This window comes from Episyrphus balteatus, chromosome 1 (assembly GCF_945859705.1).
Source record: "Episyrphus balteatus chromosome 1, idEpiBalt1.1, whole genome shotgun sequence".
NCBI lineage: Eukaryota > Metazoa > Arthropoda > Insecta > Diptera > Syrphidae > Episyrphus > Episyrphus balteatus.
Window position 1 is genome coordinate 65,066,814 of NC_079134.1, and position 18,238 is coordinate 65,085,051.

Here is an 18,238-nt window from a genome sequence, read left to right on the forward strand (position 1 = left end):
CATTGGAAGAGAATCATCAAGCCCTTCATACACAATCATCTCTAAAACCTACGAATTCGCCGCACAAGAGAGAGTTAGAACAAGAAAGCAGTCAAATATTCGCCCTAAAAGCTAGAAGACATCAATCAAGCTGACCTCTTTGTCATCTCATACTCATCAGTTAACTTTTAACCACAGGTGCGTACGTATATATATTTGTAGAAAGTAAGTGCAAGAATTTATATTTCTTACACTATTTAGCTATTTCTTGATAAAAAAAAAAAAAATTATCGTATAATTCTATTAGAAATAGAGAAATGAAAGAGATATAAGGTGGTGAATTGTTAGATTTCGGGTTTTTATAAAAAATTTGTTACTATTAAAAATATACCAAAAAAAAAAAAAAAAAAAAAAAAAAAAAAAAAAAAAAAAAAAAACCAAAAGTAACGGTTTGATTTCTCCCGTTGTATCTTAACATCAAGTGCCGTGATACAGTTTTGTTGTACAGTAGGTACTTAGGACGCGTTCTTTCGTAGGCTACTATTCGGTTTAATAATTAAAAAAAAAAAAAAAAAACCATTACCTACATATTAAAAAAAAAAAAAAAAAAAATGATTTGTGTTGCGTGTTCCTTTGCGCCATTTATTGGATAATTCGTTTCTATTTTCTTTGGGTGAGTCTCTTTCTTTATTTTGTAACTTATTTTACGTCATTCTATTTTCTTTGGGATAGTCTCTCTAGTTCTTGTTATTTATTTTACGTCATTTTTTTCTGTATTATTCTTCAATAACAAAATGACAGTTCTCGATGACTTCATCGTTGCAACCGATGAATTAGTTGTTTTTCAAACTTGCTACGAGGAAATTATTTTGAGTGATCAAACTGAAAGTTCGTTAGAAGCATTCAAAACTGAATTAAACTCTCTTTGGCTACAAATTAAAAATTGTTATAGGCTATGTGTTCAGGCTGTTACAGATAACGACAATGCTAACGAAAATGAAGATTACTGCGAAACGTTGAAAGGAAAATATAAATCTTCCTCCAATACATATATTTATTGCCTAGCGGAAATTATAGAGGGAATTAAAAAACTAAAAATAATTAAAAACGATAGTGCTTCAACTCCGCCTTCAAATTCAAATCATGATTCATCTTCTGGTCCATGCATTAAAGTTCCAGCATGTGACTCTCAAATATTTTCGGGTGATTATTTGACATGGCCGTCCTTTCGGGACATGTTTACGGCAGTCTATGTCAAACACCCAAAGCTTTGTCCTGTACAAAAACTTTTCCACCTACGTGCAAAAACAACTGGTCATGCATTGAATATAGTTTCTAAGTTTCCACTTACGGACGATAATTTCGACTTAGCTTGGGCTGCTCTGGCAGACCAATATGAAAATAAAAGAATTTTGGTCAACAACCAACTTAAAAATCTATTTAATTTGCCCTCGACCACTTGTGAGTCTAGCCGGCACATTAAAAATATTCAACGTGAAATAAACGACGCGATTTCAATTCTCAAAAGTCTAAAAATATCCACAGAATCTTGGGACCCAATTTTTGTTTATTTGTGTTCTAGTAGGCTACCGGAATTGACCTTATCCCTATGGGAACAAACTGTCAAGAAACCATGTGAAATTCCTAAATGGGAGGACATGAATGAATTTTTAACAAATCGCTACCGCGTTCTAGAAACCGTATCAGATTTAAGGTATATTGGGAATTCGAATCCTTCTTCCTCAAATTCTAAGACTACAAAACCTTTACAATCAAAAAAGCAACAACATCATAAAGCGTTTCACATGAAACCAAATCATAATCCACAATGCAAGCTCTGTAAGTCTTATCATCATCTACGATTTTGCGCGAAATTCAAAAAAATGCCAGTGGAAGAAAGATCTTCCACCGTAAAATCTTTTAACTATTGTGCAAATTGTTTGTCACCAACTCACTTAGCTGCTAATTGTCAAAGTAAATTCTCGTGCATGCAATGCTTTCAGAGGCATCATACTTTACTGCATAACAACACCCTATTATCCACTCATAACTCTGCTCCACATATAAATAGTTCTTCAAATACAAAATCTAACTCCATTTCACATACACCAGAAGTTTTTTATCCATCTTCCAGCTCTCAACAAAATCAAACCCCATCAATACAGTCCACTGCTAGCCCTTTAAAAATCCAAACTTATGTTTCTCGACATAATAACAAAATACTTTTGGCCACAGCTCTTGTTGAGGTTTATCATTTAGGTAATAGATTTACGCTTCGCGCTTTAATAGATCCTGCATCCGAAGTATCTTTTATTACTGAGCGTGCCCAGAAAAGGCTAAATCTTCCTACAAAGCCGATTCAAACTACGATATCTGGTGTGAGCGACGTCGTTACGGCCACATCTTCTAAATTATGTTCCTTAGTTCTTTGTTCTAAATACGACACCAAAACTATATCTGCTACAGCATATGTTTTAAAACGTCTCACCGGTGATCTACCTTCTTGTGATATTCATCCCATTGACATCGATCCTGTAGATTTTCAACTAGCAGATCCGTTCTTTTATCAAAAATCATCAATTGACCTAGTTCTTGGCGCTGATTTATATCCGTTGATCATAAAGGAAGGTGTAAAGAATCAGATTTTCGGATCTCTTCTCGGTCAAAATACTATTTTTGGTTGGATCCTTTCAGGACCAATACAAACGACAGATTTTAAATGTTTTTCGACAACTATAACTAGTCTCAACGAGATATCTCTAGATCAATTACTCTCGGAATTTTGGAAAGTGGAAGAAGTTCCTGAGCCAAAACATCTTTCCGCATCTGAGCAATACTGCGAAGATTTTTATTCAGCTACAACTAGCAGGGACTCTAACGGTCGCTACGTTGTCAAACTCCCTTTCAAACAACCAACACCAGTTCTTGGTTGGTCTAGAGACATTGCTCTTAGGCAATACCAACGCAATGAAATCAGTTTGTCTAAAAAACCTGAAATTCAATCACAATATAATAACGTGCTTCAGGAGTATATTAATATGCAACATATGCACAGGGTTCCATCCAATGACTTGTATCGTAATCGTCAAATATCTTCGTTTTATCTACCCCATCATGCAGTGCTTAAACCTGACAGCATTACTACTAAACTGCGAGTAGTATTTAATGCATCTAATTCTACGAGTAATGGCGTCAGTCTTAACGACATATTGTATCCAGGTCCGGTACTGCAATCGGATTTAATGACACTTATCCTTCGATGGCGATTCTTCCGTTACGTTTTCAATGCGGACATCGAGAAGATGTACCGTCAAATTAAGGTACATCCTGAACATACCTCCTTTCAACGTATATTGTATAGAGATTCCAACAACGATGAGATAACGGATTATGAGCTTAACACAGTTACATTTGGTGTAAATTGTGCTCCGTACCTCGCTTTGAGAACATTAAAACAACTCGCTTATGACGTCAAAGATTTATTTCCACTTGCTTCTTCGGTTTTACAAACCGACTTTTACGTTGACGACGTCCTGTCAGGAGCGCATGAGATTGAAACAGCTTTGAAAATTCAGGGGGAACTAATATCAGCTTTACGTTCAGCTGGGTTTACGCTCCGCAAATGGACAGCTAACTCGACTCGTCTTATAGATCATTTTCCTCCAACTGATCTATACAACCAAGAACTTCTCAAGTTTGAGGATGAAAGTTTTTCTAAAACCCTTGGTATTCAATGGAATGCTCAAACAGATTCCTTTCATTTCTTTGTGCAAAGGTTTGAATATGGAACAACTAAGCGTGCTGTAATTTCAACTATATCTCGCTTATTTGATCCAGCAGGATGGTTGTCACCGATAATCGTTACCGCTAAAATGATAATGCAGCAGATTTGGAAGGATGGCACGACTTGGGACCGAAGTGTTAAGCCCCTAACGTGTCAGCGCTGGAGAGCATTTTTCGATACAATGAATGACATTGAATCAATCCGAATACCGAGATGGATTCAATACAATCCTTATTCAACTTCGATACAAATTCATGGTTTCTGTGATGCGTCCGAAGGTGCATACGCTGCCACTCTTTATATTCGTACACAGAACGACATTCTTTGTTGGTCAAGTCACCTTCTTTGCGCCAAAAGCAAACCGGCTCCTGTCAAAAGCCTTACACTCCCACGATTGGAACTGTGCGGAGCTTTACTTCTCTCTAAACTTGTTTCAAAGGTTCTTCCTCAGCTGAACTGCAAAGACTTTCAACTTTTTCTTTGGACGGATAGCTCCATTGTTTTATGTTGGCTCGAAAAACCTTCTTGTACATGGGCTACCTTCGTTGGTAACAGAGTTTCCATAATACAAGAAAGTACTTCCAACGCAACATGGATGCACGTTCGTTCTTCCGACAACCCAGCTGACCTTGCTACTCGAGGGTTGACTCCTATGCAACTCAAAGAAAGTAGTCTTTGGTGGACAGGTCCATCATGGCTCAGCCAGGCTGAACAGTTTTGGCCTAGAACCCTCTTTTCGTGTCCGAAAGAAACAGATTTAGAAAAAAGGCCGATTAAAATGAACCACACTAGTGTGAAAGAATTCAATGTCGAAAAAATCATCAAAAAATTCTCTTCGTTACCAAAGGCATTAAATGTAGTGGCGTATATTCTTCGCTTTTTCTATCGAACCCATCCAAAATATAAAAAGGATTTTAACCAAAAATCCAAAGTTTTAACATACGACGAAACTTTACGCTCTAAAAATCTTATTCTAAGATTAACCCAATATATGTACTTTTCCGCTGAGTACTCTATACTGTCTCGAAATGAACAAATTCCACTTGGAAGCAGTTTAGCTAACCTCAACCCAATGTTAGACTTAAATAAAATTCTTCGAGTGAATGGCAGACTGGCACATTCATCACTTTCTTTCAATGAAAGGTATCCAATTATTTTACCTTATAATGCACACATTACTACTCTTATCGTTCAGTTTATCCACAAAGTTTCACTTCACGGTGAGAATCTACTAGTGTTACGCCTAACTCGTTGTGAATATTGGATTCCCAGATTAAAAAATTTAGTTAAAAAACTTATTCGACTTTGCAAGGTTTGCACAATTCATAGAAAAGAAATGCGACAGCAGATCATGGCAGCTCTCCCACCAGAACGCACACAAATTTCATTGCCTTTCATTAACACTGGGCTAGATTTTGCTGGTCCATTCACGCTTAAAACGTTTTCTGGTAGGAAATGCAATTTAACAAAAGGGTATGTCTGTTTATTTATATGCTTCTCCACGAAAGCCATCCATTTAGAAGCTACTAGTGACCTTTCAAGCCAATCTTTCTTAGCCGCTTTAAGTCGTTTTATTGCACGTCGCGGTACACCGAAGACAATTTTCTCCGATAATGGTACAAATCTCGTCGGTGCTAGCAAAATCATTGAAAATTCTTTCAAATTATTTAAGCGATCTTTTCCATCAATCGCTTCCGAACTTTATAATGACAGCAAATTGGAATGGAAGTTCATTCCTCCCGGTGCACCTCATATGGGCGGTTTGTGGGAGGCTGGAGTTAAAAGCTTCAAGAAACATTTTCGAAAGATTGCTGCAGACCACAACTATACCTTTGAAGAGTTTTCTACACTCCTTGCTAAGATTGAGGCTTGCTTAAATTCTAGGCCGATCTCTCCAATGTCCGATAACGCCAGCAACATTCTACCCCTTACACCAGGCCATTTTCTTCGTGGTGGCCCTCTTCTGGCTCCGCCAGAACCAGATCTTACCGACACCTCCCTAAGCTATATTAACAGATGGACAAAATTACAAGTTCTTCACCAACAGTTCTGCGCGAGATGGAAGAATGAGTACTTATTAGAGCTTCAAAAACGTCATAAATGGAAGCATCCTAAGGAAAATTTAAAAGATAATGATTTAGTTGTAATTAAAAATGAAAATTTGCCCCCAAATGAATGGCGCTTAGGTCGTATCACAAGAGTCTACCCGGGACCTGATAACCGTGTTCGCGTTGCCGATGTTAGGACACAACATGGAGTAGTGACCCGTCCTATCGTTAAATTATGCGTGTTAACCACTGATTTATAAAATAATTCAAAGCCTTAATTTTCAAACATTTATCTTTTCTAATATCGTTAGTTATATCTCAAAATTTCAAAGCTTCAAGTTAAAGCTTAAATTTCTTGCACTTATTTAAGAATACATTAATATATATACGTTCGCATTCTAAATATTGTTAATTTGTTTATTATTATTTGTACCAATTTCAAATCTAAACTATAACTCTGTTCAAATTTCAGTTAATTTTTCAATTGTACTATAAGAATTTATTTTGTATTTATGTATGTATATTTAAGTCTAAGGAGCGTATTTGCATCATGCGTTGCTGCAAGGCGGCCGGAATGTTTACGGCAGAATTAAGTATTAAATTTGTTCTTAATTGTTCTACTACTAAATACATAATCTTGACTAAAAGATGTCGCTGTAAATCGATAACTATATACCCCCACTCAATTTATACCAATTTCGCTTCTTATAATCTATACCAAAATACCTACTTTGTAACTTTGTAACTTCCTCTTTTTGTAATAACCATTGGCGAAGTAAGTTGTACGATCAAATAAATATCTTCATATTTGGAAAGAGTTGAAACCACGTTTTATTTCTTATCGCATTCATCAACCTTTGATTAATTTACGCTATATATACGAACAAAAAGTAATCAATTGTTGTTGTTAACAGCATAAAATGTTTGCTCAGTAAAATACTGAGTACCAATAAAACACGACTAAAATAACAAAAAACCCACAGTGAAAAAAGAAATCATATCTCTTAAGAGAGTATTTCCAATTAAGAACCGTGCAACTAGTCCTTCTTCAACAGCAAAAAAAAGTGAAAAAAGAAATAATATCTCTTAAAGACCAGAGCTCTGAACAAGAGCTCCTTCTTCGACGAAGCCCTACACACAACTGAAGAAATTAAGAAAAACCCAGATGCTTAAGTACAAATATTGCATTTGGTGCATAAAGACAATTTCTCGTTCAATAAAAGTACCTAAGCAAGTGGATTTTGAGAAATTTTGCCTCACCTTCGTCTCGAGGAGGTGTGGCCAAATATCGAGTTCTTATCAGGGCTCGATATTATTAAGAGATTCTAACTTTTTTCACCAAAAAGGCACTTTTTAAGGCCAAAAAATTTTTTTTAAAGAAATTTTTACCACTTTTTTCCAAAATTTTCCTAAACTCGATTTTTTGAGAAAAAACCTTAAAAAAAAATTTTTTTTTTTTTTAGTACTAAATAGTAGTGACTACTTTTCCAAAAAAGTACTGGCTAGCCCGAAAAAATCAACGCGGGCAATCGTAAAAAAACCCAACTTTTTTTTGCACTAAGTCTTTGGAATTTTTGATTTTTCTGCGGGCAAACGTTGCCGCGGGCTCAAATTTTCCGGGCAAAACTTACGTTCCCATATAAATATGATGAATTTTGATTTTGTAAAAAGAACTTTTGGTATTAAAACGTGATATATTTTGAGCTGACTGTTTTCCCATTTTCTGGGTTGATTTTTCCGTTTTCCCTAATAAAAAATCCCGAAAAAAGACGGGAAAAATCAATCAATCTGGCATCGCTGGGTTGGGCCCTTCAGGATGGGATGGGAGTCATAATTCATTATAAACACATACATATACATATACAATAATCCTGTTATATTGAAGGTGATAGTTTACCCGTGAGAAGAAATCTAGTACAACAACTAAACATTCCCATCTCCTCGAGTAGAAGATTGTATTATTTTATAGTACTAGATCTATACTCATGACTAACCACCTCCAATGGAACGGGGCTAATGTTTTAATGATTTGCAAACGTTTTTTTATTCTTCTTTTTTTTTGTTGTTCTTTTTTCTTGTTTTTTCAAATACAAATGTAATGCTGTTTTTTATTGAATGTACTTTTCCAAGAAATTGTTTTTGTGCGTTGTCAGGGTGAGGGGCCCCTAGCTGAAGTGGGGCCCCTAGCTGAAGTGGGGCCCCTAGGCAGCTGCCTAGTTTGCCTTGAGGCTAATCCGGCACTGCATGACACATGTTTTCAAGGTATATTTTGATGCTGAATCCAATGACATAAAAATAATGATCCAATCGAAGTTAAAGTTATACCAGTTTTGAACTTTGAAGTTTCCGATAAAGAAGAAATTGAAAAAATCCAAATAGTACAGGTACACAAAATCAACAAATAAAAAAAAAATGTTACACTCATGAAACTTGGCAAAAAGTTTGCTTTTGGGATAAGAACGAAGGATATAAAAGTCTATACAAATATGTTGGGTGGAATGGTGCTTTTTCGCGGACAAGAGGGAGGGGGTGAAGGTAAAAAATATACCTACTGAAAAAAATTGTTTGTCGAATATCATCACATGACACATGTTTCAAGGCGCTGAAGCTAATAAGATTACTCTAAGAAAAGTTATTGTCGATTAAAAACAAGGGTGCTTGTTATTTGACTTCAACAGGTGAAATATAACCGAAACCCATGTGAAAAACATGCTACACTGACAAAATTGGGATAAAGGTTTAAGATAAACCAGGGTGAAAGGTTGTTTTTTTTGGTGAGTTGAGTTGTGTTTGAGAAAGAAACAGAAAACAGAAACCAAGAATCTATGTAGTTTTTAAAAATATTTTTATTTCTTTTGGGAAATAAGGAAAACCCGCGATAAGTCCGATAAAATCAATGGTATAAAAGTTACCCTTACGAAATTTATTAAAATTGTTGTCTTTCCTATGGCTCTACATTTTTTTCATGTGAAAGGATATTTTTTTTAGGTGTAGAGAAGAAAATATGGGCATATTTGAAAAAGTGTGCATTACGAGAATAATACTAGTGATATCCTATTGAAATTCAGCAATTATGTTACTTTTAAGATTAGGGGCCAAAATACTTTTTGAGAAGCGTGGTGCCTTATTAGGCCAGTGAATTTTGAAAAAAAAATATGGACATTTTTATCAATATATTTTCATATATTTTAGTTGACATGATTTAATCTAATGTAAAATAACATTTGCAGCGATATTTTGAATGACATTTCTATATATATGAAAGTTTGAACACAAAGTGAGCAAAACCAAACAACTGCGTTACTTTATTCCAAATTTCAGTTTTATTTGTAAAATCATATAATTAAGCTCTCTGATATTCCTATTAGAAACTATAGGAACAACGTAGGTCTCCTATGAAGCTAAATCACAGAAAAATTAATTTCAATTAAATATTCTTAATAGTTTATTACCTACCAAAAATCAGCTTTAAAACTTTAAATACTACTGCGTTGCCGAGATAAACCACAATGTTACCGTGATTTGCAAACAATTCAATCCAAATTTGGGTTTCAAACTTGTAAATGTAAATAACTAAATAATGTTAATTTTATAACTCAATATAGTTTTTCTACATATTTGTACTTTTTCTTCAAGAAAAATGAAATTCAACAAAAGGGACAATATTTTAGGCACTAAATAGTATCACAGACAATAGTATCACAGACAATTATATACAGATATCGCATTCCATAGAAAAAAAATTGTCATCAAAATTTTTTCCAGACAACACGTTTCAGCCGACAAGAGCTTTTTAAATTGGAATCAAAAAGGAGAAGAGAATTTTTCAGCCGACAAAAAAGCTTTTTAATTTAAAAAGAGAACAATAAAAAGGATCTCTTACGACCATGACCTTACTCACTCTCCCGCGAAAATAAAAAAAGGAGTGCAAGTGGGTAGAACGCACGTGATTTCAATTCGTCTTTGACTTTCTAAGCAATCAGCTGCTGTAGTGCTGTGAAATATTTCAAATATGTAGGTATATATCGTCGGCGTAAAGCAAAATTGTTCTAAGTACATAGGATTCCTTAAGGACTAAGAACAATTTTGCTTTACGCCGACGATATGTACATAAACTGTATGTAATTGAAAATATTTTTTAAGAGAGTGTCGGCTGATTTTGAGATTTCATGGGCACTGGGCTGGACACCGATCAGATTGTTCAATTGTGTGTAGACATATAGACATACATATGAGGTGCAGAGTGTTGGTGAAATATGAACATGAGCATAGTGTGCGTATCTGCTTATACATTAAGCCGATGTCGTAGGGCGACATGACGTCTGTGTGCATAAGGCGGCCCATAGACAAGATACTTGTGTGTTCGCTCCGGTGTGCACACAAGTGTGTTGTCTGGTGTGTATGCATCGCTTAAATCTGTGAAAATATTGGTAGATGGATAGGTAGGTAAGCAAGTTCTTAGATGAACTTTATTTTTTTGATGGAAGCAAGAAAAAAAAGCAGGGTTGTAAAAAATCTTTTTTAAAACAAATATTTACTGCAACTTGATATTGTTTCGCATTAAAAAAATACTTTTGCACCATCTTTATTGACAAAAACATTATTTTGGCTTAAAAAAATTGTACCTATTGCAAATAAAAACAAATTCTCCATAGAAAAAACAAATCAATGCAGTCATTTTAGTCATTTTTAGGCCCAATCTGCGGAAAAATTCCTACTGGGCTGAATTTTGGTATACAGCTTAATGACGGCTTTCTTATGAAGATGTGAAAAATCGACATTGATATCGTGTCCGCGTTAAGAGTTATAGGGGTCAAAAGGTCAGGAAAAGTTTTTCGCAAATATCTCGCGACCTATTGATCGGAGGTCATCAGAGGTTATATAAAAATTGATGGTCGTGAAATTATCTACAACATATGCCCAACACATTTTTCTGCGAAATGAACCGTTTAGCGAGTAAAGCGCAGAGAAGGTGACTAGATTGCACTCACATACGAAAAAATACATATTTTTGGTCTATTTTGCTTGATTTTTGAGGTTTTTATCGAAGTAGCTGAAATTTTTTTAGTTTTATTAACTTATCTTAGTACGTAAATACGGATTAACTAAAAAAAAAAAAAATTTACACATTGGGATAAAAAATATTATGCAAAAGGGGGAACCACGTTTTTTGGAAATGTTGTATGTTTCAATTTTTTGTACAATAAGTGCCTTCATTATTAAGAACACACTTTTTAAACATGGTTCAATTTTAGTTTTGAGCTTGGTATAAACTTTAAGTTAACATTAAGCTTTTTCAGCAGCTAATTTTGTACTGTTATGAGGTATTCTGAAACTTTTCTCTTGAGAAGCTCCAAACGACATTTTCTATGGAATTCATGTTTGGAAAATTGATAACAAGCTCAAAACTAAAATTGAGCGATAGGGCTGCATTTGAATTTTTCAGTGAATATATTTAGAGTGAGTTAACGTGGCTCAGTATTTAAAACTTTGAAATGAACAACAATAGGTGCTATTAAAATTTGTAAAAGGGGAGTAGATTCGTTTTGCTGCGGAGTAGATTTTAAATGGGCTAAAACGCAGTAGATCTACTGCTAAAGGAGTAAGGTGGCAGCCCTGCATATGAGGTGCAGAGTGTTGGTGAAATATGAACATGAGCATAGTGTGCGTATCTGCTTATACATTAAGCCGATGTCGTTGGGCGACATGACGTCTGCGTGCATAAGGCGGCCGGCCCATAGACAAGATACTTGTGTGTTCGCTCCGGTGTGCACACAAGTGTGGTGTCTGGTGTGTATGCGTCGCTTAAATCTGTGAAAATTTTGGTAGATGGATAGGTAGGTAAGCAAGTTCTTAGATGAACTTTATTTTTTTGATGGAAGCAAGAAAAAAAAGCAGGGTTGTAAAAAATCTTTTTTAAAACAAATATTTACTGCAACTTGATATTGTTTCGCATTAAAAAAATACTACAATATTTTGCCTTAAAAAAAATTGTACCTATTGCAAATAAAAAAAAATTCTCCATAGAAAAAACAAATTAATGCAAATTATAATTAAGTATTTTTCGGACTTACCGCGATAATTAAACTTTTAATCATGTGAAATATGACACGGCTCGACGTTTCGATAAGGTTGCACTTATCGTGGTCACGAGATGACTGATGGTTTGTGGGTGGATGTTGTTGTTGTTTTTTATTAAGCTTTTTTATTTTCTTTTCTTGCACGGAGATTGTACCGGTTGGTATTTTGTGTTGATGTTGTTGGTGCTTGCAGTTCCGATGATGGTTCTTGTTGGGACTGCATTAATTGTTGTTGTTGTGAGTAAGCTTCTGTGCAAGCAAAGCTAATCACATCAGATGGTACATTGTTTTGATTTTTGCTTTTCTGTTGTTGTTTTTTCTTTTTTAGTTCGTTGATAAGTGGATCCCATGCTCCGGATAAATTAAAACTTTGGTCTCTGTTGAAATTGTTGCACTTTTTAATTTCAATTGCCTCACGAACCAATCTAGGCACATAAAACCTTTCCGTTGAAATGGATTTTGCTTGATCAAATCTTATGAAGTGATCAGTATTGTACGCTAAATGTTCACAAATGGCAGATTTTGTTACTTCATTCTTCTGAATTGCTTTTATATGTTCATTTAAGCGTGTGGATATGGAACGTTTGGTCTCTCCAATATATTCCGAGCCGCAGCTACAAGGAACAGAGTATACTCCTGGGTTTTGTAGGGGTATTTTATCTTTTGGTGACCTTAAGATTTGTCGTATTTTCGCTGGTGGTTTGAAAATCGACTTTATCCCATAATTAGACAAGATCCTTCCAATTCCTTCAGATACACCTTTTCTATATGGGAGAAAGGCCCGTTTTTCATTTTCGTTTTGGATATCTTGAGTGGGTTTTGTTTTTGGTTTCCAAGAGCGTTGCTTTAAACTGTAACCATTTTTAATTAAAGCTGCATCTACCCTTTCTAACTCATCTTGGAGATGGTTTTGGTCACAAATAGCATGTGCCCTGTTAATAAGAGCAGAAACAACAGAATTGAAGTTGGCTGGATGATGATGAGATGCAGCATGCAGATACCTATCAGTATGAGTGTTCTTTCTGTACACAGTGTGTCCTAATGTTCCATCTTGATTTTTAATAACTTTAACATCTAAGAACGCTAAAGTGTTGTTTTCTTCAATTTCCATGGTGAATTGTATTTTTGAGTGTACAGAGTTTAAGTGGTTAAGAAATGTATCTACATCATTTTTGTTGAGGATACAAAATGTATCGTCAACATATCTCTTCCAAATAACCGGTTTTATTGGAGACGTTTCTAGGGCCTTCATTTCGAAATATTGCATCCAGATGTCTGCAATTATTGGAGCAACTGGCGAACCCATTGCAACCCCATCTATTTGTAAATAGAATTTTTCTTTGTATAGAAAATAGCCTGATGTGAGGCATAAATGAAGAAGTTCCAATAATTTGGAGTCGTCATCTGAAGTAGATAATTGTGACTTTATAACTTCAATACATTCTATTATCGGAATATTAGTAAACAATGATGTATGTAACATCAAAACTGACCATAACTTCATTTTCTCTCAAGTGAATATCTTTTATAATGGATATGAAATGTTGAGAATTTTTCACTGAGGAAGTACAATTTTCGATCAGAGGATTGAGTCGAATAGCTAGTTCTTTTGCTATGAGATAAGACGGTGAGTCTATTTGGCTTACTATTGGCCTTAAAGGAACATCCGTTTTATGGATTTTCGGTAGACCATATAATTTTGGTGGTTGTGGGCAAGAAGGTATAATATTAGTTTTAGTTATTATAGATTTACACTCCGCCAATTTTTGTCTAACTTTTCTTAAAACTCTAGCAGTTGGATCATAACTCACTTGTTTGTACGTTGAGCTATCATTAAGAAGGTTAGTTATTTTGGAGTGATAATCATCTGTGTCCAAGACCACAGTACAATTACCCTTATCAGCTGGAAGAATAATTATATCCTTATCTGCACTGAGTTTTTTAAGAGAATTCATTTCTTTCTTTGTTATGTTCGATTTAATAGGTTTTGCTTTTCGAATTAAAACGGAAACATCCTGCCTAATGGTTTCAGATGTTAGTCTATCTATTTTATTTCTCCGTAAACATTCTTCTACACTTCCTATTATAGATTCAGTAGGGATATTTAATGGTGTAGGTGCAAAATTCATACCTTTAGCAAGTACAGAAATCGAACTTTCATCGAGCTCTTTACTGGATAGATTTTTCACTGTGTCCCCATTGCATAGAATTTTTGTGTTGCTTACCTTCGCCTCAAGTTTCTTATACTTTTTGATGTGCCGACTGTTAGATCTTTCCGCTATTTTCTCACTCTGATTGTAAATAACAGCATCGCAAAAATCAAAATCTTCTGCACTCATACTGTTGGATAGCATTAAGTGGTATTTATATAATTCACTTGTCACATGATTAAGCTCACTGATGTTCCTTTAAGGCCAATAGTAAGCCAAATAGACTCACCGTCTTATCTCATAGCAAAAGAACTAGCTATTCGACTCAATCCTCTGATCGAAAATTGTACTTCCTCAGTGAAAAATTCTCAACATTTCATATCCATTATAAAAGATATTCACTTGAGAGAAAATGAAGTTATGGTCAGTTTTGATGTTACATCATTGTTTACTAATATTCCGATAATAGAATGTATTGAAGTTATAAAGTCACAATTATCTACTTCAGATGACGACTCCAAATTATTGGAACTTCTTCATTTATGCCTCACATCAGGCTATTTTCTATACAAAGAAAAATTCTATTTACAAATAGATGGGGTTGCAATGGGTTCGCCAGTTGCTCCAATAATTGCAGACATCTGGATGCAATATTTCGAAATGAAGGCCCTAGAAACGTCTCCAATAAAACCGGTTATTTGGAAGAGATATGTTGACGATACATTTTGTATCCTCAACAAAAATGATGTAGATACATTTCTTAACCACTTAAACTCTGTACACTCAAAAATACAATTCACCATGGAAATTGAAGAAAACAACACTTTAGCGTTCTTAGATGTTAAAGTTATTAAAAATCAAGATGGAACATTAGGACACACTGTGTACAGAAAGAACACTCATACTGATAGGTATCTGCATGCTGCATCTCATCATCATCCAGCCAACTTCAATTCTGTTGTTTCTGCTCTTATTAACAGGGCACATGCTATTTGTGACCAAAACCATCTCCAAGATGAGTTAGAAAGGGTAGATGCAGCTTTAATTAAAAATGGTTACAGTTTAAAGCAACGCTCTTGGAAACCAAAAACAAAACCCACTCAAGATATCCAAAACGAAAATGAAAAACGGGCCTTTCTTCCATATAGAAAAGGTGTATCTGAAGGAATTGGAAGGATCTTGTCTAATTATGGGATAAAGTCGATTTTCAAACCACCAGCGAAAATACGACAAATCTTAAGGTCACCAAAAGATAAAATACCCCTACAAAACCCAGGAGTATACTCTGTTCCTTGTAGCTGCGGCTCGGAATATATTGGAGAGACCAAACGTTCCATATCCACACGCTTAAATGAACATATAAAAGCAATTCAGAAGAATGAAGTAACAAAATCTGCCATTTGTGAACATTTAGCGTACAATACTGATCACTTCATAAGATTTGATCAAGCAAAATCCATTTCAACGGAAAGGTTTTATGTGCCTAGATTGGTTCGTGAGGCAATTGAAATTAAAAAGTGCAACAATTTCAACAGAGACCAAAGTTTTAATTTATCCGGAGCATGGGATCCACTTATCAACGAACTAAAAAAGAAAAAACAACAACAGAAAAGCAAAAATCAAAACAATGTACCATCTGATGTGATTAGCTTTGCTTGCACAGAAGCTTACTCACAACAACAACAATTAATGCAGTCCCAACAAGAACCATCATCGGAACTGCAAGCACCAACAACATCAACACAAAATACCAACCGGTACAATCTCCGTGCAAGAAAAGAAAATAAAAAAGCTTAATAAAAAACAACAACAACATCCACCCACAAACCATCAGTCATCTCGTGACCACGATAAGTGCAACCTTATCGAAACGTCGAGCCGTGTCATATTTCATATGATTAAAAGTTTAATTATCGCGGTAAGTCCGAAAAATACTTAATTATAATGTGTATAAATCGCGAATATGAAAGTTTAAAATTAAAAATTAATGCAAAGTGTGGGAGTGTTCATGTAATTAAGTACTAATTTAGTTTTTTAAATTCGATGCTCTTATTCATTTTTAAACAAAAACAAACAACCAAATTGAAAAATATTTTGTGATTTTCGAAAAATTAACAAAAAAACAAAACTACTTTTGTCTAAAAAACCTCTTTATTTTTTTGTTTTTACATGGCTGGACTTGTTGATAAATTAATTTATGAAACATTAACCATTCGTCGACTATTTTTTAAACATTTAGACTTAATTAAGGATACAATAAAGTGATACCGTATTGGATTAACCCTGAATTGATCAACTTTTTTCATTGATAACACCTAAAAACTTACCTGAGAATTTTTCTTACTATGTCTGGGGTGCCCGCTGCTCATGGATTCTAGCTTTAAGGGGTTTTAGGCAATACAATCGCAATTTCTTAATGGAAATTGAATAAAAAATAATAATGTACATCCAAAAGATTAATCGATAACAAGAAATGGCAAATACGAAGGATAAGAATTCAAATGTTATCTAGGAAAAAATGATTCTCTTGAAACCTTGAAAAATCAAAGAATATGATTTAAAAAGTCCTTTTTTTTATTTTTAACTGCTTGCGCAAGCACTATTTCATTGTTTTTTATAAAAAAATAAAATAGTTATACTGCCTTAAGACCCTTACAGGTAGAATCCATGGGCAGCGAGCACCCCAGACATAGTAAGAAAAATTCTCAGGTAAGTTTTCAGGTGTTATCAATGAAAAAAGTTGATCAATTCAGGGTAAATCCAATACGGTATCACTTTATTGTATCCTTAATTAAGTCTAAATGTTTAAAAAATAGTTGACGAATGGTTAATGTTTCATAAATTAATTTATCAACAAGTCCAGCCATGTAAAAACAAAAAATAAAGAGGTTTCTTAGAAAAAAGTAGTTTTGGTTTTTTGTTAATTTTTCGAATATTGCGCGAAAAAAATATTGTTGATTAATGTACTTAGTAGCTGATGCAGAATCAATAAATGTTATGTATTAAATTATCATCTGAATTAAATTGATTAGTGAAGTAACTTCTTCTTCTTCCTTTTTCTCGGCGCTGTTATGATCTCGATGTCGAGGGGATCATAACTATCCCACGTATCTGCTTCACACTAGTGATCCGCCTGTGGGGTTCGCCGGGTTGACCTCAGAAATCGGCGGCAAGCCTCCCGGTTTTGTATTGTTCCATTTCAAAGGCCAACTGAATGCTGGTGTTTTTGCATTTGCTTGTACTAGGAGTTTTTAGGCCTACCTTCCTTTTTATTTCGTGTTGGAACGTTGTATGATAATGCTTTTTGACGGGGTTCTCAGGATCTCTCCTTTGAACATGGCAATACCAACTGATTCGGTCGTGTTCAATTTTTTGGAAGATGGTGTTTTTAACATGAAGGCTTCCTCGGGTCTTCGTACTTCTAATTCTATCAAGCTTTTTGCTCCTGCTGTCATACGAAGCATCTTCATCTCAGCTGCCGTTAACTTACTCTCATACTTTTTGTAAATTGTCCAACATTGTGAACCGTATGTGAGTGCTGGACGCACAACTGCGGTGTAGAGTCTTCCTTTCAACTTAGGGGGCATTTTTCGATCACAGAAGATAGCAGAATTTTCCCGCCACTTCATCCACCCTACGCTTACGCGATGATTGATATCGTCATCACAAGTACCTTCGTTATTAATCATAGACCCCAGATATTTAAACTTTTCTCACTTGGGAAGCACTACACCATTCAAATAAATGTCAGGAATAGGCCTGTGTGGATCAGAAAATGGGCAGCATAGGTATTCTGTCTTTTTCGCGCTTATGCGGTACCCACTACCTTCTAGAACATCCACCCATACATCAAGTGCTCGTTGCAGGGATATCGGGTCTTTACTTATAATGGCTCCATCGTCAGCAAAGAATAACTGATGCACTTTTGGGTCCGTCACTTTGCCTTCAAGCAGATAATCAAGAACGGTAATAAAGAGCGGAGGACTCAAGACGCTTCCCTGGTGTACACCTACTGTGATTTCGAATTCTTCGGTGACTCCAGCTGCACATCTTACTTTAGTAACTGCTCCATCATACATGTCCATAATGATCCGCACATAGGTTTCCGGAACTCCTCGTTGTCTGAGGGCCACCCATATCAGATCTCGTGTTTGTCGATCGAATGCTTTTTCAAAATCAACCAATACCACATGCAAA

General features: G+C 35.1%; 3 protein-coding genes across 3 annotated transcripts; 2 read left to right on the plus strand and 1 right to left on the minus strand.

The window, feature by feature from the left end:
• Nucleotides 1-773: 773 nt before the first annotated feature.
• LOC129905725 (uncharacterized) lies at nt 774-6,071 on the plus strand. The gene has a single exon (XM_055981276.1). It carries the CDS (start codon nt 774-776, stop codon nt 6,069-6,071), a length of 5,298 nt encoding a protein of 1,765 aa, XP_055837251.1.
• A 5,935-nt stretch (nt 6,072-12,006) lies between these two features.
• On the minus strand, nt 12,007-14,230 carry LOC129905732 (uncharacterized). The gene is made up of 3 exons (XM_055981289.1): nt 13,645-14,230; nt 12,313-13,208; nt 12,007-12,195 (listed from the first exon to the last, which is right to left on the minus strand). The coding sequence occupies exons 1-3, from the start codon at nt 14,228-14,230 to the stop codon at nt 12,007-12,009; spliced, it is 1,671 nt and encodes a 556-aa protein (XP_055837264.1).
• A 45-nt stretch (nt 14,231-14,275) lies between these two features.
• LOC129905735 (uncharacterized) lies at nt 14,276-15,838 on the plus strand. Its single transcript, XM_055981303.1, has 2 exons — nt 14,276-15,532; nt 15,650-15,838. Exons 1-2 carry the CDS (start codon nt 14,276-14,278, stop codon nt 15,836-15,838), a joined length of 1,446 nt encoding a protein of 481 aa, XP_055837278.1.
• The last annotated feature ends 2,400 nt before the right edge of the window (nt 15,839-18,238 follow it).